The sequence below is a fragment of the Vespa crabro genome, chromosome 19 (genome assembly GCF_910589235.1).
Source record: "Vespa crabro chromosome 19, iyVesCrab1.2, whole genome shotgun sequence".
NCBI lineage: Eukaryota > Metazoa > Arthropoda > Insecta > Hymenoptera > Vespidae > Vespa > Vespa crabro.
Genome location: NC_060973.1, coordinates 4,116,474 through 4,137,500, shown reverse-complemented (window position 1 = coordinate 4,137,500; position 21,027 = coordinate 4,116,474). Strand labels below are relative to the sequence as shown.

The 21,027-nt window shown below is 29.2% G+C and overlaps 3 protein-coding genes across 6 annotated transcripts in view; 1 reads left to right on the top strand and 2 right to left on the bottom strand.

Moving 5' to 3' along the window:
• Positions 1 to 13,948, bottom strand: part of LOC124430908 — a 31,438-nt gene extending 17,490 nt beyond the window's left edge. Inside the window, exons 1-4 of one of the 2 annotated variants that reach the window (XM_046978138.1) lie at positions 13,793 to 13,948; positions 5,519 to 5,784; positions 2,179 to 2,263; positions 1,486 to 1,609 (exon numbers count right to left, since the gene is read on the bottom strand). In XM_046978138.1, coding sequence (XP_046834094.1) covers positions 1,486 to 1,609; positions 2,179 to 2,263; positions 5,519 to 5,705 — 396 coding nt within the window. In that variant the 5' untranslated portion in view covers positions 5,706 to 5,784; positions 13,793 to 13,948. Of the gene's footprint in view, positions 1 to 1,268; positions 1,452 to 1,485; positions 1,610 to 2,178; positions 2,264 to 5,518; positions 5,785 to 13,792 lie in introns of those variants that run through there. The other variant, XM_046978140.1, reaches the window with a different exon arrangement.
• A 2,223-nt stretch (positions 13,949 to 16,171) lies between these two features.
• On the bottom strand, positions 16,172 to 17,756 carry LOC124430910 (transmembrane emp24 domain-containing protein 7). The gene is made up of 3 exons (XM_046978144.1): positions 17,398 to 17,756; positions 16,971 to 17,216; positions 16,172 to 16,890 (listed from the first exon to the last, which is right to left on the bottom strand). The coding sequence occupies exons 1-3, from the start codon at positions 17,566 to 17,568 to the stop codon at positions 16,663 to 16,665; spliced, it is 645 nt and encodes a 214-aa protein (XP_046834100.1). The 5' UTR covers positions 17,569 to 17,756; the 3' UTR covers positions 16,172 to 16,662.
• Positions 17,757 to 19,026: 1,270 nt separating this feature from the next.
• On the top strand, positions 19,027 to 20,736 carry LOC124430574. Of its 3 annotated transcripts, XM_046977354.1 has the most exons (6): positions 19,027 to 19,431; positions 19,664 to 19,859; positions 19,965 to 20,002; positions 20,091 to 20,167; positions 20,276 to 20,284; positions 20,376 to 20,736. In XM_046977354.1, the coding sequence occupies exons 1-6, from the start codon at positions 19,377 to 19,379 to the stop codon at positions 20,394 to 20,396; spliced, it is 396 nt and encodes a 131-aa protein (XP_046833310.1). In that variant the 5' UTR covers positions 19,027 to 19,376; the 3' UTR covers positions 20,397 to 20,736. The 3 variants fall into 3 exon arrangements, with proteins under 3 accessions (XP_046833310.1, XP_046833311.1, XP_046833309.1); XM_046977355.1 differs by lacking the exon at positions 20,276 to 20,284 and having other exon boundaries at positions 19,031 to 19,431; XM_046977353.1 differs by having other exon boundaries at positions 19,041 to 19,431; positions 20,276 to 20,736.
• Positions 20,737 to 21,027: the final 291 nt, after the last annotated feature.

The window sequence follows — 21,027 nt, the reverse complement described above, 5'->3', positions numbered from 1 at the left end:
TATATATATATATATATATATATATATATATATATATATATATAAACTATATATAGTACAATTACGTAACCTTTAAACGACTGATTAGGTCAGGTCGTGTTAAGGTTAAAGCGTCGCACTATTAAGTATTCTTTTAAACGGATACACTGTGTGAATAAAAAAAAAAAAAAACTTATAATATAAATATATAAAAAGAAAAAAAAAAAGAAAGAAAAAAATCTCTTCTAAATCATCGGCTTGAAGATATGGAGAGAAATTACTTTAATATCGATTTCAAGTTCTAATCTAACGTTGTACGTTTCGTTGCATTAATATCGACTGCACTGCGGTTGAAAGTACAGCGTCCGCGAGCAAGCAAGCAAGCAAGCAACTACGGATGCAACGTATTAACTCGCTCGTTGCTGATAGTTTCATAGATACTAACACGTGTTCCCTACAATGCGAGCTCTTACTGACCTCAAAAAATAAAAAAAAAAAAAAAAGAAAAAAAGAAGAAAAAAGCAAAAATCATAAATCTCTAAGAACCCAATTGTTCCAAGAAAATTATTTAAGAAGTTATTTATAACAGATTGATAAAAACGATTATTAATTCGATTCCAGAAAAATGTACCTTCTCCTAGATCACATCTGTCAAATCAAGCTGAATGAGATAATGACTCGCATGAGTCAGAAGTATGCATATATATATATATACACACACGTATATATTTCATACGTACAAGAGACGTTGTGTTTTTAATCTGCTCTGCCATAGATAACTTCTTTTTGACTCTTTAATTCTCTCTTGACGTTGATGACGATAACGACGATGACAACGACGACGATGATGACGAGGATGACGACGACGACGAAGATAATGATGATCATAAAGTTATGTATAAATAAACGATAAGCTTAAACTCTGTTGCTTAATGGACGTTCAAATGTCCCTTTGATGTGGTAACCACGATCAAGTAATTAGACTACTAGATTTTGGAAAGTAGCCAATTTCTGAATTAACTTTCACTCCTTCCGACACAAATTTCCAATCAATTAGCAATCTATTTTCTATTGTAAGAGAAGTAAATGACAAGGATGAAGACTTTCTATTCCAGATTCAACTGGAAAAGTAAATAGAGAAGAACTATATACATACTACATACTGTATATAACATACACATATAAACATACACACATATATATATATATATATATATATATATATATATATATATATATATATACATATGTATACATATATGTAGATGATTGATTGTTAATTGCCTTACACTTGCTCCAACAGTGTTGTACATTGAATTACTAAGCTCGGTTGTACGATGACGGTGCGTGTGGACAAAGAGAGGGTTCGTTAACGAAGCTCTTACACGTTCGCACTTGCTACTTGCTTGATTGCTTGCTTGCTTGCTTGGCTTGCTTGCTTGCACGAGACGTGGCTCAAAGGAACCAAACGCTTACTAACACACCAGCCACTCTGCTACAGCTTACCTGTGAGATCAATCGATCGTGCTCGTAGCTTCTCTGGGCCAAAAGTCGACTGGTGAGGTCGCTTGATCGAAAATAGTCGACACTCTCCAAATTCGATAGAAACCGTGGACGAAGTCTGAGATTGCTATTCAAATAAAATAAATTTGTTTTATTAATTATATCAGCTTTTCTTTTATATAAATAAATTGTTTAAGTAACATTAAAGGAGCAAAGAATGTTTCATTTTAATGTTTTAACGAAGTAAAAAAATAAACAGGTGTTTCCATTTAAAATATCCCTAAAAAAGTAAAATGCTAAACAGTTTTAGAAACAAGCAAGACAAAGGAAGAATGAAAAGTGAAGCGTTAAAACATGAGATAAATGTGTGGTAGACGCGACTAAAGAAGAACCTGCTGCAGCTTTGCGGAGAAGATGAAAGCTAACGATCACAAAAGTTTTTTCAGAACGTTGGGAAGAGCAAAGACGCGTCCAGCACAATATTTGGTGCCATCAAACCAGAAGTAAAAGCTCTTGTATATGACTTTCATTCTGTATTATGCCGGTAGCAAAGAAGAGAAGAGAGAGAGAGAGAAAGAGAGAGAGAGAAAGAGAGAGAGAGAGAAAGAGAGAGAGAGAAAGAGAGAATTGTGGATTATTTTTTTCCGCGAATTTTATACTTTAAAATACATATTTGTTTTTAAATTTTATACTCACTTGCATTCGACGAGAGAACCATGTCCATCCTCAGTCCTACGTCTTTTTTCGTCCTTTCTTATTATGTTATCTGTCAGGATTCTCCCTGAAAGATATATCGTATTGTTGTTATAATAATAATAATAATAATAATAATAATAATAATAATAATAATAATAATAATAATAATAATTTTTTCAACATTTTATCAAGATAATAAAATACTATGTATAGTAATAGTATAATCATATACAGTAATATATTATAGTAATAGTATATTATATTCTATACTAATTATCATATAAATATACATCATAGTATATATTATATCAATAGTATAATTATACTATTACAAGTATTATTGAAACATTACATTATATAATTTTTGCTTTAGAACTCGATTGAAAATTGAATTATAGAGGATTAACATTTTTTTTTTTTTTTTTTCAAAGATATATAACTATTATCCCGACTTAACTATTATTCATTTATACATTTTGATACTCGTTAGAAGCACAATTGAAAAGTGCGTACATTGTATGTAAAATCATGCCCAGAAGGATAAAAAAAAATAATGTGGAGAGTGCTCGTACATACTGATAAGACGATTCGTTCGTAAGTATTTATGTAATTGAATGGTGTTACGTATGTATATATGTATATACATACATAGGTTACGAGAAGAAGAGGATCAAGTACCAACCCTCTTGAGTTCTTTAAATAAAACATTGCTCGCGTTTGATAAATACGAACAGAGAGAGAGAGAGAGAAAGAGAGAGAGAGAGAGAGAGAGAGAGAGAGAGAGGGAGAGAGAGAGAGAAAGAGATAGATAGCTAGATAGATAGATAGATAGATAGATAAATAGATAGATAGAGAGAGAGAGAGAGAGAGAGAGAGAGAAATTGCTTTCGCATAAATTTCGAAATCCTTTCGCCAACTACGTGGCATAACACGCTGCATAATGAGCACTCACTGAGAAAATCCATGCGAATTGCCCTCGAACTTGAGACACTCGAGTCAAACCAAAATTATTTCGATGCCTGGTCGCACACGTTTCTCATGCTTTTACATGCGGTTGCCTTTGAATCGAGACGAGGTTAGCTCTCGTTAACTACTCCTTCAATTTTTCCTCTTTTGACGATAATTAGTCATCGCGCTAAAATTGTACTTGATAGGAGAAAACAAATTTGAAGAAGTGAAAAAAAAAAAAAAGAAAAAAAATTAAAATCAAACGAAAGAAGGAGAGAATGAGAAAGAGAGAAAGAGAGAGGGAGGAAGAGGGAGGGAAAGTGATAGAGAAAGAGGCAGAAAGAGAGAGAGAGAGAGAGAGAGTGAAAGAAAGATAATTGAAGTATATATAAAAAAAAAAAAATAAAGAAAAAATGAAAAATATATCGTTCGTCCCGTTCGAACGATTTTCTTCTTTTCTATTTCCTATATCACCAATTTCAAGACTTTGCGCAAATGTCATCTATGTATCTTTCTTTCTTTCTCTCTTTTATTATGCATGTCAATTTACCTATCTCGGGCGCTCGTGCATACAATTGTTACGCACACGTGAATGCATCGAAGATCTCGTTTACTCGCTCGAAATACATTTCTCTCTCTTTCTCTTCCTCTTTTCACCTTTGACCCCTCGTATTGTGTCACATCTAAATTTCCTGTTATACGTGCCAAATAAAATAGAAATAGTAATGGGATTTTCTATTTGTGTGTACGTGTGTGTGAGCCCGCGCGTGTGTGCTCCAAATATGTTCCAAGTTAGATAAAGAAGAAAGATTTGCGCGCGAAATTCGTAGAAAAGTTTTATCCTCTCTTTTTCTCTTTCTCAATTGTCACCAAGCCAAAAGGCTAGACTGTCGGGTCGTTTCTACTTTTATTTGCAATATTAGTTTATTAATATGTGATAATTAATATATATGTACATATATATATATAAATTTATTTGCAAGATTATCCACGTGAAATATTCTGACGAATTTGTTAGAGACTTATAGTTTAAAAATGAATAAAGAAATCGAAATAAAAAGAGAAAAATTGAGACATTCGTTGATATTAATTATTTAATATTGTAGTAAAGTTTAATGTAAAAAAAAAGAAAAAAAAGAAAAAAAAGAAAAAAAAATGTATTCAACAGAATTGATAAAACGATTTTGATGGAAACAATTCGTAACATTTTACTTAGATTACCCTCTATAATAATTAATTACATTGTTGTATTATTACATTTTTATAAAATAATATATATTATATAACATCCATTAAATTAATAATAATAATAATAATATATGAATCATATATATGTACAAATAAAAGATTTCTACATATGAAAGATTTTATACGAAACTGTTAACATGTTTTTTTTTACAACTTTTACTTTTATTTAAAGAAATCCCCAAGATCCATCCAATATATATTCTTATTTTCTTTCAGTCGGTTTCCTTCACGTCGAAAGCACCATATAGCTCTCGTGGCACCGATCCAAACCCATCGTCGTCTCTTCAACGTCCAGACGCCGTGCGCTAGACATAGCACGTGTCACGATCCTCTTCGTGATAGTTTAAATCGAGTTTCACGCATCTCTCTCTTTCTCTCTACCTCCTCCCTCCCCCCTCCCTCCCCACTCCTCTCTCTCTCTTCCTCTCTCAGAAACGATAACGCGACGTAATCGCGGATGCGCAGCAAATTCTTTTGTAATGGTACGTCTAACATTCCTTCTAAGATATTTTCGAATATAATGAAAGAGATCTAGATCTAGATCTAGATCGAGATCGAGAATTTTTCACGGAAGCGATCATATTAAATATAGTCTATAATAATATAATATATGCTATTTTAATACCAAAGATTTATGAAAAATTAAAAAAGAAAAGAAAAACGTATATATTATACTATTAGTATGGTACATAGAGTAAAATTATATATGTATACATAATACATATTGTTTTAATTGATATTATAAATTTTACATTATAAAGGGGAACAATAGTTTCTTAGGTGTTTTTAAAAATCTAATCTTTTTTTCATAGTTACGAGATGCTTTTGTAGAACTATATATTTTTGATTATAAATTTCTTAAGAAAAAGGAAAAAGAAACAAAAAAGAAAACTATAAAATAGATTCATTTTACTATTTATCTAATTAACTTTTCGAATAACGAAGATTAATCGAAAGTCGGGAGCGTATATCTGTAAATGGTCTGAATCTTTTGCGAGTTTTTCATTTCTTTTTTCTTTTCTTTTTTCTTTCTTTTTTTTTTGTTGCCGTGAAACTCGTTAATTGATTTTAAAATCTTCTCATATATATATATATATATATATCGTTTATCTCATATTTTTTTGACGACTTACATTCGACTTACCTTTTTTACAATCGCGTCTGTCGTAATTAAAATTGTGATTCACGTCTGGCGGGATGTTCGCGTTGTAGAGAGCAGAATGCAAGTCTCGTTGCAACAGTCTCGTCTCGTGAGTAAGCTCTCGAACTTGGTCGAGAAGCTTCTCATAGCTCGATATTGGAAGCGTCATTCCTCTCTCATTTGGCTTCATTTATGTATCGCTCCTTGAGTTGGCCGCTCCTTGGCGACATCTTAATTTACCATGCACGGACATTCCCGGCGATTATTTTCTAAAACAATGATGTTACAACGATACATTAGATTCAAAAAAGAAAAGTGAATGTTACTAAATTATTTGCAGAAAAAAAGGAAGCAAAAAAGAAAAAAAAATGATGCCAAAATTAATAAGAGAGAAATTGATTTCTTCCAAAACAAAAAAGAACAAAAAAGAAAAAAAATAATGTTTCGTTAGGGATAAATGAATTATTTCCTATCATTATATATAGATATATAAAATTTATAAAAATTAATCCATAGAAAATTATCTACAAATTATCTCATAGTAAAAGTAATACTAGTTTTGGATAAAATTATAAAGTCGTGCAATTTTTTTTTCTAACTGATTAAAAAAAAAAAAAAAAAAGTGACAAGTTTTACAGAAAACAGTACGTTTCTTTTTTTGTTCCATTCGAAAGAAAGAATTCTCTGTGTGTCTATCAGAGAATCATCATTCTCGACGTTCACCCATGATCTTTTATCTATCTCTCTTCGCCGAATGAAAGTCGATCGAAAAAAATGAAAATTTTACGAGTAGATAAGATTCATAAAGAGAGAAAAAGAATAATGATTTTCGATCGAGAATAACCGTGAATCCATCTTTCATTATTCTTACTTTCACGAACGTTCGAGTATCATAGGAAGAAAATTTCCTCATCGTTTCTCTTTCTTTTCTTCTATGATAACAATTATTATAATTATAATAATGACAATCGGTACAATGACAGGAGAATTTGGAGATCACAAAATGAATAGGGAAAGAAAGAAAAAAAAAAAGATGAAATTTTTTCCCTCGTCTCTCTCTCTCTCTCTCTCTCTCTCTTTATCTCTTTCTGATCACCTTTTTCTCTTTTCTCTAATAAAAATGATAAAAGAGAAAGAATGAAGATTTAAATATCTAGAATACGAACCATACGATGATATTACATATATCGCATGGGGTTGTAAAATTAAAAAAAAAAAAAAAAAAAAAAAAAATATATACATATATATATATATATATATATATATATATATATATATATATGAATAAAGAGAAAAGAAAAAAAAACAACAAGCAAGAGAAAAGTAGGAGGAAAAAGGAAAAGAAGGGGAGAAAAAAAAAAGAAAATGAAACCCACAAAGAACAAGCCAACGCACACGGATTCATTATTAGCGGCTACGCGAATGAAACGTTAAAGCGTTTCGCGTTTCTCTCCCTCGTGTTTCCTTCTCCTGATGGAGCTTTTGTTGGAGATGAAAAAGAAAAAAAAAGGGGGGGAGAGAGAGAGAGAGAGAGAAAAGGAGGGGAGGTTTACTACGCCCTCTCCGCCGTTGCATTTGCACTTTCTGCACGCGGCCACTTGTGCTCGTACGATAGCTTCAAGCGATAGTCGTGCAACTACTTCGAAAGGGAGAAAGAAACAGAGAGAGAAAGAGAGAGAAAGAGAGAGAAAGAGAGAGAGAGAGAGAGACATAGATAGATAGATAGATATATATATATAGAAGGGGGGGGGGGGGAGAATCGCTCTCCTATAACTTCCGATCGATTGTCCGAGGGAAATGGCTACGTGTCGAGTGCTATGTCCGCTGTTATACTTGTCATCCTAATCAAGTTAAATTATAATAACTTAATAGAGTTAAAAAAAAAAAATTAAGGAGAAAGAATGAATCGAAATTCTTTTTTATGTACGTTTTTCGTTATTCCATCTTATAAGCGTGATATGTACATAATAATAATAATAATAATAATAATAATAATAATAATTATTATTATTATTATTATCATTATTATTATTATTATTATTATTATCGCATAACTGTTTTATCATTATAATCGCACAATTACGTATTATTGTTATTACATATAATTTTATCGTATCCATGTATGTCTATTATTTTATTATTTTAATCAAACGGATAACATTATCGTACTGTGATACTTAAATGTAACCATGATCTAGATCAGTGAGATCGACGTAAACGAAGTGAAGAGGAAAGGAGTAAATATCATTGGCGCGCGTATCTCTCTGAGTCAACATTGCAAAAAAAAGAAAAAAAAAAAAAAAAAAAAAAAAGAAAAAGAAAAAAAAGAACTATCGAAATGCCATATAGATCGATCGAAAGTTAAAATATACTCGCGCCAGACCTTATTTTTTCCCTTCCCCTTGCCCTCTTCCTTTCTTTTTCCCTGTATTTTTTTTTTTTAACTTCCAACCCAAAAATGGGAAAATCCTTGGCGAGAATGCCGACCGGTTTGACGAGATCGCTATAAAAGTAAACGTGGCTGGAATGTTGACCTGCATCATCGAACGTTGTAATCCATGTATAAATAAAATCGAAATAACTCTCGAGAGTGAACATAACGAAAATAAAAATAACCAAAAAAAAAAAAAAAAAAGAAAAAAGAAAAAGAAGAAGAAGAAAAAAGATATGAAATATATGCATCTGTTACAGAATACTACTCTATTAAATTTTGATTTATAATGATTGATCTATCGAAAAGAACGAAATAAAAAGGAAAATATGTAAAAGAGAATTTTTTTTTTCTTTAAAAATAAATATATACGCATACACATATATCATATCGATCTGAATTTAATTTCAACTAAATCAAAAATTCGAAGATCGAGCGCGCATGCACGCGCACACACGTACACGCACACACGCAAATTTGCGGAAATAGAAATCTAATACGTTCACGGTAATTCCAACCGAGAGAGACCGTCCGTCTTTGCTGCATCCTGGGAATCGAAAACCACGAGGAGATATATACCACTTTATCTTAATAAAAAAAGAAAACAAAAATAAATAAAAGAAAATAAAAGGAGAGAGAGGAAGAAAGAGAGAGAGAGAGAGAGAGAGAGAGAGAGAGAGAGAGAGAGAGAGAGAGAGAGAGAGAGAGAGAGAGAGAGAGAGATAAAGAGAGAGAGATGCAGATATAGAAAAATCTTTTTAACAAAAAAAAAACATCCAAACATGTTTGAATCCAATTAAGATATACTTGTAAAAATGCATACAAGTTTATAACGTAAAAGAATGAAAGAAAAAAGAAAGAGACAAATATTTAAATATTATTATATAGAAATAATAAGATACAATATATGATACTCTATACTAAAATATATGATATACTAAATTGAATAATCGATAACGAAAGAACGATGCAAAATTAACTCTCGACCTATATAACTCAACTTTTATATATTTGTTTTTATACACATCTTTCTCTCTTCTTTTTCCTTTTTTTTTAAATTTTTATTTTTTCAATCTTTTCCCTACAGGTTCGTTGAATCACGAACCTTCTACAATCTTTTCTGTCTCTTTTTTTCCACTTTATTTTTTTTCTTTCTTTCTTTTTCCTTTTTCTTTTTTTTTCTTTTTTCTTTTTTTTTTTTTTTTTACATTGAAACTCGTCCAACTCGTTCGATTTTTTTCTCCCCATCGTTATCGGAAATTCTCGGCGAATTTTTTTTTCCCTAATCCATAGAGACACATACATATGTATCTCATCAAACTATTTTACATAGGCATTAAAAACGTTCAATATTTTTACAAGAGTGTCCCATTTCGTTCGAACGACGAATGAATGAATTAATGAATGAGCGAATAAAAATATAAAAGCAAATATGAAACATTATTGTTTCTTTTTATCTCGACGATCATTCCGATATAATTTCTCATGTATATGTGTATGTGTATGTGTATATATTATAAACGTATTATAATAAACGAGCGAGCAAAAAAAGAGGAAAAAGAAAGAAAGAAATAGAAAAAGAAAAAATAGAAAATTAGAAAAATTCTGTTATTTACAATGACACGCGTATAAACCCATGTTACATGTCACATTGGAAAAAATGAAATCAGCTGAAGACTAGTGAAAGAAAAGAATGATCTGGGTCGCGAGTTAATTTCATATCATTCTTTCTCTTTCTCTTTTTCTATCTATCTATTTATTTATCTATCTATCTCTCTCTCTCTCTCTCTCTCTAACTTTCTTTCTCTTAAGTAAAGTATATCTTCATCTTCTTCTTTTCATTTTAAAAACACCATAAGGATCCTTCGCTCGTTACGAAATCCTCCCACTGTTGTAAATAAAAACGTGCTCATTTCTTTAAATTCTCTTCTCTCTCACTATATCTTTCTTTCTTTTCCTCTTAACTGCAACAGTAATTAGGACTGCACGGCTGGTGAACTAATTTATCGCGAGGTACATCAGGATTAATTCGTTTTTCATGCTTCAAGGTAACCATGATATATATATATATATATAATTCATCTTCGCAATTAATAATAACAATTCGATTAACATATTTTTCTTTTTCGTCTTTCATTATTTCTCAAATGTCAAATTAAAATTATTCATTTCGAGCTATTTATATTAATTAATTTGACAATCACAGTAAATAAATATTATAAATATTTTTTTCAAGAGAAATCAGATATGCAACAAAAGGTTTAATTGTTGAAAGACGACACAAGATTCGATTGATTTAAAAAATAAAAAAAAATACCCTTTAGTTATTCAGAATTAAATAATTATAGCCGCAATCGAGAATTTATCGTTAAAGTAGATTTAAACAAATTGGTTACAATGAAATTTCGCTTCTACCTAAGAAAAGAAATAATAATAACAATAATAATAATAATAATAATAATAATAATAATAATAATAATAATAATAATTATATGATGAAAAAGGAAGAAAAAAATAATAAAATTAATAACAAACAAAACAAAATTAGTAATAATACTAATACTAATAATAATGATAAAAATAATAATAATAATAATAATAATAATAATAATAATAATAATAATAATAATAATAATAATGATAGTAATAATAATAATAATGATAATGATAATAATAATAATAATAATAATAATAATAATAATAATAATAATAATAATAATAATAATAATAATAATAATAATAATAATAATAATAATAATAATAATAATAATAATATGAAGAAAAAGGAAAAAAAAAATAATAAAATTAATAACAAACAAAACAAAATTAGTAATAATACTAATACTAATAATAATGATAAAAATAATAATAATAATAATAATAATAATAATAATAATAATAATAATAATAATAATAATAATTCATCGATCAATATCGCTTTAATTACGAGAAAATCGTAGCTTTCTCTTTCTCTTTCCTTCTCTCTCTCTCTTTCCCTCTCTTTTATACACACAATTACGAACAAAAGAGAAAAAGAGAGAGAAAGAAAGAAAGAAAGAAGGAGAACCAACCACCGATCCTAGATGATGAATTTTACAGAGAAATCGTCCGTTCTTCTATGATAATTTCCGTGAAAGAAGAAGAAAGATGAGAGAGAGAGAGAGAGAAAGAGAGATAGGAGTAGAGAAAGAGAGAGAGAGAGAGAGAGAGAGAGAGAGAGAGAGAAAGAGAGAAAGAGAGCAAACGCATGTAGCTGCTTTACCGAGCACGTCTGCGGTGTACGTTCCATGCTCCATAACTGGAACCAGTCTTGATTGTAAGAAGAAAAAGGTATAGATAGGGTAGCTCTAACATAAGTTATACTTATACCTAGGTTATTTCAATAAAAAGAGAAAGAAGATCTTAAAACTCGTCTCTCTCTCTCTCTCTCTCTCTCTCTCTCTCTCTCTCTCTCTCTCTTCTTTCCTCGGTGTGAAATTAACGAAATAACGAAATAAGAACAAGTCTCTTATTTTATACACAAAACCAAAATTAATATGTAAAAGAGAGAGATAGTTCGATAGATATCTAGAAAAAGAAATATATATATATTATAGATAGATAGATAGACAAAGAGAGAGAGAGAGAGAGAGAGAGAGAGAGAGAGAGAGAGAGAGAGAGAGGGAGGGAGGAAGAAAGAGAGAGGGAGAGAGAGAGAGAGAGAGAAAAAGAGAGAGAGAGGGAGGGAGGAAGAAAGAGAAAGGGAGAGAGAGAGAGAGAGAAAGATAGAGAGAGAGAGATATTATATTATTGCACATTTTAATATAAAATTCAGATTCGTTATTTAATTTATGCTAATAATCTAGAAAACGATATTAATAGGATTTCGAAAGTTTCTAATCATTTCTATGACCCATTAAATAGATAATAATAGATATATATATATATATATATATATATATATATATATATATATATAAACATATGTATACAAGTTATTGACGTGATCGTTGTACTCGTCATTGGCGTGTGTGATGTATATATAATTATATTTCTACGGGCCATCGACCCGTCTTCGTCGTCGTCGTAGTCGTTGTCGTTGTCGTTGTCGTCGTCGTCATCGTCGTCGTCGTCGCCGTCGTCGTCGTCGTCGTCGTCGTCGTCTGATGTCGACGACGATGAAACCAAGTTGTTTCTTGGACATAAGATCGATCGTAAGAACGTTGCGTTTCATGTGCAATAGAAAGAAGCCAAACTACAATCTGACCGTACGCTTCTACAATGCGAATTTATATTTATATATATATATATATATATATATATATATACACATATATACAAATATATATTTTACATTCGCATATACGTATATAAGTTTAATTGCAAGTTACGTGTTTTTTTTCCTTCTATATCCCTATTTATATCCAATTGTATATTATGTTCAACTTAAAAATAAATCTTTTTTTTTTTTTTTTTTTTTTTAACATTAAGAAATAAAAAGAATTGATCTCTATGATCATCCATGTAACAACGTATATTACATAAATAATCTCTTACGGTCTTTGTAATTACAAATGCATCAATCTCTATAATGGAAATTAATTTATATTAGTTAACTCGTATTATTAATTATTTTAGCTCAATTTATTAATCACATATATAGCTTTTTTTCTTCTTCTTTTTTTGTTTTTTTAATGAATTAAAAACGAATTAAGGAATTAAAATCGGTTTCGATCGAAGAGATTAAAAATATTTTTTTTTTTTCATTATTTATAAAATTAAACGGATTAATTTGAAATATAAACATTCAATTATTATCATTTATCTTTACCAATATATAATGATAAAAAAAAATATCAAAAAAGTTATTCGATATGGGAGGAAATATATTACGCGAAATTATTCTTGCGAGTGGTAATGCGTGTTGAAGGACGATCTCGAGTTACGATGGCTATCCGTCTAAGGAACAATAGAAAGTTCAATAACCGCTGTTAAATACTCCTTTTCTAAAACAATAATATTTTGCCATTTGTCACTTTCTTTCGTCCTTTTTAATATCACCTTTGTATTTATCGTTTACAAAAGATTCAAATGAAACGGAATCGTAATATAAGAATCGCAATTTGTAAATAAGGAAATTAAAAGAAATAGAGAAAAGCTATTAGTAATTATATTATGATTAATAGTTTACTTTCATTTCACGTGAAGGACCTTTATGTCTGTATTTATAGCAATTTCTTAGAAATTCAATGTACGAAGAATATTATATCGCGAATATAAACAACGAATACGATGAAAATGAAATCTTAAAATATGGAGTAATACGTCATTTTATATATATATATATATATATATATATATATATATGTAGACACATACTCGTTTATAATTAATAACCATAAAATCAATTCTTCGATCGACTAATATAAATGGATTTTATGTAATATAAGAGTATATTTAAATCTAGATGAGTGTCAGGTCAACGAACGCTAATTTTCTTACTAATGCTATTATATTCGTATAAACACGAATAAACAATGTAAAATTAGTATTAATGTCGAAGAATACCTACAATTCGATGCATCTGCGAACAGGTCGACCATCTTTGTTTCGTAACGTGCAATCTATCCTCTTTTGTTTTCTTATACATATGTACTTGGCGCGTTTTCCTACTGTTTTTCATTCGCCATGATACGTTTTACAAATCGCAGAATATATCAAAATATTCCTTGTTCTATCGACGATTATTTATAGATATTAATTATGAACGAAATCAATCAAATAAATATATAAAACGAACAAACGTGTTATGACGATTAAAATTTTAATAAAAATCATTCGAATAATTGAATAAAAGGAAAGCTTACTTTTTTCGAAGTTTGAACTCGAATGATGTTCAGTTAAAGATGATAAATGACGTCGAGGATGACGATGATAATAACCAATAAAAATCACTGTTTTTGATATTTTTAATTCTCTTATTCTAATTTCACAAAAGTCTACACACTCGATGCACGTTGCTCGATTTTTCAAAAATCTATTGATCGATGTTCCAAAGAAGAATAAAATAAGACATAAGATATATATATATATATATATATAATAAAATAACACGTAAAAGATAGCGAGGAAAAGGAGACCGAGAGAAAAAGGAGCCGAGAACGACCTGCCTCCTTACGTAGCCGTTTGAAAACTCGTGCAACACGCTTCGTGCGAACGTCGCGATACTCTACCTTCCCCCTCCTTCCCAGCTCGCTACAGCTATTCCCGCGCGCGACCTTCCCCCCACCCCACTACACTCCTGCGCGCGCATAACGTGATCGTGTATACAAGGAAACATCTCATCTAACTACCACCACCGTCGCTATCATAATTTACACCCTACTCCTGCCTTCATAACTAACGTATTTCAACGCACTTGTTTCCTTAAAAAAACAAAAAAAAAAAAAAACAGAAAAAAGAAAGAAAAATGAAAAGATAAAATAAAAAGGAAGAAATAGTATATAATTTACGAACTTTCCCTTTTCGCTCATAAAACGTTCCTTCTAATTAACGTACACGTTTCTATACAACAATAACGATATCAATGTTTATTTCGATTAAAACTTAATATTTTATAGATCTTTTATTTTTTCAGGAATAATTTGATATTATATACGTACGTTTGGATTTTTCGAAAATTCAAATATTCGTTAAATATATATATATATATCGACATTATTTTCTTTAATTATATATTTTAAATGTTTATCGAATTATTACTTTTTCTCTCTTTAATTACTATTAATTTGAAATTTCAATAAATTATTTAATCGTAAGTTAGATCGTTTTACTTTATAATATTTGAAAATAATCGTTCCTAAAGAGGTTAAGATCGCCCGGCTATATAAAAAACGAAAACTGAAGTGCATTTTCTGAGAAGTTGGAGTAACAAAAACTAGAAGTACAGAGTAAGAAAACGTCGAAGGGACCGGTTGAAAACTTGTCATGTACGGAGCTCAAAATAAGTGGCCCATTTACAAACTCCATGTACATGAATATATACGTACTTACATAGAACGACGGGTTTCTTTCGAATTTCAAATGCGTTCCATGATACAAAGTTACGAAAGAGTATATATATATGCATACATATATATGTATATATATATATATATATATATATATATATATATGCACGTATATACACAGGGCCGTTTTGAACTGCTAGCCGGCCCTATCAATACGCACTGAGAGTGGATTCATAACCTAACCTACCTACCAAATCTCGACCCTATTCACACATTCAAATTGCACCACCAGATGATAGGTTTCATGAAATTTATTCAAATTTGACGAATAAAGAATTTTTAATATAAATGAGATGTAACACCTTCACAAAATAATATGTAAATAAATCAATTATTTCGCACTCATTATTCTCATTAAGAATGAATATCTCCAGAAGTTACTCGCTTTATAAATTTTATTTGTTCATCAATTGTTTTGTGCTTTTCTAGCTTTTTTTTTTTTTAATAAATTTTCTGTGTTACATCTTGTAAATTATATTTATGTGAATTTGTAAAATAAATAAATAAAAATGCCAATAACGTGTCAAGGCAATGACAATTGGTAAGTCTATGATAGGAATTTAACAATATTTTTTTTTTATTTTCATTACAATGTTTCTTTTTTTTCTTTATTATAGTTCAGTATGCATGCCATGTACTCCTTATTCTCCATGTTCACCATGTACTATTTGGAGACAATATTCCCCATGGATTCAATGTCCACCAAAATTTGGTTCACCTTGTAAAGTCAAACCTAAAATTACTACCTCTGTAAGATTTGGTGGATTGAAATATGAAGCACGTAATGTTTTACCAACTCCACCTGTTCTGTGCAGTCCACCACCATTTTATCCTATTCTTGTTGGTTAGTTATCTTCTGCTATCTTTAAATTATATATTATTCTATATAATTATCTGTTATTTTTTAATTCTTAGGCACTTATCCTTTCTGTAATTGGTAAAGTCCATGTGCTAAATCATCTGTTTTAATAATACCACGGATACCTTGACACATTTTGCTATTTTATTAGTATTATTGAAATAGGTATCTTGTTAAAAAGAAAATAAGCATTGTGTGAAATTGCAGAATAGATATCATTAAACTATTAATTAAACTTGTATTATTTTTGTTGTCCTTTTACGTATCTATTATAATGATTCTACAAAGGTAAAAGGTTTATACTTTTACAAGAAAAATTCACGCCCAAACATTTTAATTTATTATTTTACACATTCACATTAAGAAAAACTTGATTAGAGTACGTCAGTGTCTCTTGTACCGTTTATGTCAGTATAACTACAACTTAGGAGTTTACAGTGCTAAAATGTATGGCATTCCAAACACTTGCACCTTCTTCTTTGATAGCTCATAGTTCTAACGACACACGCGATAAAATGTTCCGTATTTCATAAATTAATGTGCTAAGGATGCTTGTATCTCACAGCGATCCTTTTTCAAAATATACAAAAAAGAAAAAAAAATCTTTCTCATGTTGCATTCTTTCCTTTGTCTTGCCAAGTCTTTAACTTTAGCATAGATGTAGAAAAGACACATCACGATATCTGTATTCCACTAACAATCATGACAACATCCAAAGTTCTCAAGTGTGTATCACCACTGACCAGATTATTTAGATGGATATGTTGCCTTTTTATTTCAGCCACAAGTAAAAATTTCTTACATCTTGCTAAAGCCTTTGGTAGGGTTTCCTGTCCGTGAAGAGGTTCTTGAGGAAATACACTTGTCCTATAGGGATAGATAGAATAGCTACGGTTTCCATCATGGACCACCATAAAACCCGTTCATTCAAATCTTCAGCTCTTTTACGACCTTGAGCTTCTCTTAATCGATGATGCGTTTGGTAATCAAGAATATTATTTAGATTTTCATGGATTACTTGTGCCGATGACTCCATCTAAAGAATAACAATAAAATAGAAATATATTTATTATGTTATATCTATCTCAATAATTTAAACGACATTCTTATACTTACTTGAGTCATAACAGTGACATGTTCTCCTAAACCGGGAAGTGGTAATTCATTTCCAACTTGGAAATCCATATATACAAGCTTGTGGGAGAATGTAGAAAACTCATTACTAAAACATACTTTATATACTCCTGACATAGTTGGTATGAATGGATGAGAGTCAAATTGTGTTTTCACTTGTTTATAAATGATTTCTTTATTCGGTGCCTCTAATGTAACATCTACGTCGTATTGACCTCCAGTTACTACCTAATTTAATAGAAAATAAAACGATATTATTAGTAAATATGGATACTTTATTAAATAAATATACTAATGCGTCTTATAAAATGTTATTAAATGTTGATTTATCTTACGTAATTTTCAAATATACATACGTATGAAAATTATAACGGAATAAGTTCAATTAAAAGGACAGATATGTACAAACCTGAAATTCAAGTGTTGAGGAAACATTCTTTTCAATTTCTTGATAAAAACATTCTTTTGCATTATCAGACAATTCGAAGCTTAATTCGACGCCACCCGTAAGTAAAATAGTGTGAAAAAGCATTGAAACAATAAGCATCCATGTCGACCAGTAATCCATTCTTCGCTTCATTTAATTTATCTAATTATTATTAAACACACATTTACACGCACCTTCTACGAACTACAATTCTTTTAATAAATCGTATTTGCGACGGAATAGTCGACTCCCTAACAAAATTTACTTCAAATAATCTATTTTAACGTGGCCGGATATTAGTCGACGCTATGAATTGCGACATCTCGAATTCGGAAGTGGCTGTAGACACGTCCATTTTCTCTGACGTCATTTTGACACAGTCATTTTATTAAAGAGAGATAGAATGAGAAAGGTTTTTATTTTAAAAATTTCAGAAAATAATTGGAATATTGCAAAAGTAAAATAAGTAAAAGTATAAATTAGTCAAAATATTTGAAAAAAAAACACAATTCATTTTACTTGTTTCTTTACTATAGAACGAGAGAATGGATTAAAACAAAATAATCTTGATATGAATGGATAATTTAACCTATTTGAAATACCATCGTAAAGTTTAACTTTTATTCATTGTATTTCTTATTCCAATTTTCTTCAAATTTTAAGTGCAAATACTTCCTTGATAAGGATATAAATAAAACAAATATGGCGCGCAATTGGCGGTAGATTTAAAATGGTTCCGATCGATTGAAAATCGTATATTATATATATATATATATATATATATATATATATATATATATATATATATATATATTAATAATAATTTTCAACAATGGATATAAATTAATAATTCAGAAAATGTAAATATAATTGTATGTTCTAACGAATATTGTAAGATGAAAAAATTTTTAATTTAAATCGAAAAATGAGAATGACTTTTTTTTTTTTAATCGAAGAAGTTGTAAGGAAATGCGAGTCAAAGCCATTGCTATTACATAGAAAGGTTTGCGTGAGGCGCCTAAGGGGTTGTTTCGTCGTTCTTTACTGCTTGTGGAAGGGTGTATAGAAAGGGTGCAAAGGGTCCTTTCAGTTAGGGAAGCAGATCAGTCAACCCAGATAGGCTAGATAAGATTAAATATAAAAAAAAAAATCATAATGTTGTTGAAATTCAACAAATACATTTCCCCTTATTTGAAATTGAATATTTCAGTGTTTTTATTACAAAAATATTCATTTTATTAATAATTAGAATTTTATAATGACGTATAAGATATTATTTCGAAAGTATGTTACAAATACGAAACGACATTTTAAGTGTGCAGGATCCAGTTTAATTAATTACTTTTATAATTTATCTAATCTGACGACTCGTCAGACCCTTGTTCTCTAAATTATCTAGATCGAATCGGTTTTTAAATTTTTGTGCAAGATGAGAATCAGTGGTGAAATGCTTTTAAGAAAAATTTCTTAAGTTTAGTTCTTTTTAAATTCGTCGAAGGAGATATTAAAATGGAACAAAAGATTATGTAGGCACACACACACACACACACACACACACACACAGAGACACATTGAAAAAAGAAAAATTTATATATATGAAAATTTTTATACTCATATAAAATATATATAAATTTATATAGAATATTTTGATTCATAATATTGATTTTCGTACGTTTCTCGTATCACACGATACGGAAGAAAAGAAAATCGTATTCCATGTGAATTAGATAAAAGCTAGAAGTTAGTTTCCGTTCTTGAAACTTTTACTTTATGTTATTAGTTCAAAGCAGTTTAAAGATTATTATATATAAAAATATTTTTCTATATCTTTCAAAGTATTGTAAATATTTTTAATAAATGTATCAATGAATGAATTGAACTCATTGATACATTAATTCGTTTATGTAACATATCATTTTCAATATTATACTATTTTATTATTATATTTTCAAAAAGACAAAATGGGTGTAAGTGAAATAAATATGTGGATATTGATACGTAGGTACGATCAAATTGGTAAGTTTACGGTTATATATGTATTATTTTATATATATATATATGTATATATGTATATATGTATATAAATATATATGTAAAAGAAAACTATACAAATATATGATCTCTAAACAAAAAAGGTTAAGAGATAATAAAATTAATATTTCTTAAATATAATTAAATTATATCATTTTTTAAATGTATACTATTTATTTTTATATTAATTAATATATATTATTACTTTTGTTTTTAGAATCAGAAAATGACACATTACAAACAACTTTAAATTGTTTTACTGTTGTACCTGGAGTAACATTAGATGAATTAAGAATATCTATTTATTATTGGGCCGGTATAGAAAAAGATAATAATAAAGTATTAAAAATTAGAAGATACGATAATAATTTGATACCATTGTCTTCTTTGCTCAGAGGATCCCATAAAGACAAGTATAATAAATTGATGGTTTATCAAAAATTAGATTAATAATAGCATAAAATAAATCAGAAATGTACAATATGTTCATTTTCTGAGAGAAAATTAATGGTTTACAGGCCTTTTATCATTGATGTTGTTGGAGTACATCAATTTTGTAAGTAATAGTATTATTACTTGTACTTAACGAATAAAGAATGCATATAATTATATTAATTTATTTCCTTTTTCATTTCTAAATACAGGTCCTATAGAAGAACGGAGCCTACCACCTGGTTATTTAGACGCTTTCAAATCTAAACTTGCCAATTTAGAAAAACGGGTAATAATTAATACATTTACGCTTAGTCGCTTATGATTATGCAAACTTTTTTTTAAGTGTTTTCTAATTATACTTGCACCTGTGATAAACAGTAGTAAATGCTTGCAGGTGATGATGGTAGAATCATTTTTACCTAATATGACTTCTTCTCATACGCGTGCGGTAGAAACTATGGTAACTCAGTTAACAAATTGTGTTAACTTCTTAGATCATAGACTGGATGAATTAGCACCACAATGTTGGAAAAGTCAAATTCAATCGGCAGCCTCTTGAAAATGGGACACCAATAATATGTGACTGAGAATGCATGTTAACCTATTTATCGGAGATTTAGAATTTTAACAAGAAGAATACGAATAACTACATTAAGAAATGGCAATGATATTGGATATCAAATTCTAAATCAAAGCGATCTTATACTTTACATCTACATGTACATATGGTAAAAAACATAAGAAAACAAATAAAATAATTTTGAGTGTCATTCCATCTCTTGTACGTTCGATAATTATGTATAATATATTTATCATTTATGTGAATTATATTTTAATTAAATGAAATGGAATAAATTAGCTTGACGGTACTTATATTATCTTACAAAAAAAGCTTTATTCTCATTGAAGAAAATCATATCAGAAATGGTGTTACTTAGAGAACAGAGTTTAAGTATATAAAAATAAAGCTTTTTAAAATATTCGATAACCTTTTAATCCTTTTAATTATTATATGTATATTAATTTTAACAGTGTAAAGTATATATGTAGAAATAGAATATGATTAATATATAAATTAACAATCGTACAAACGTTTTAATATTAAAATTTCATTTAATATTTAACAAGAGTTAAATTTTCATCTGA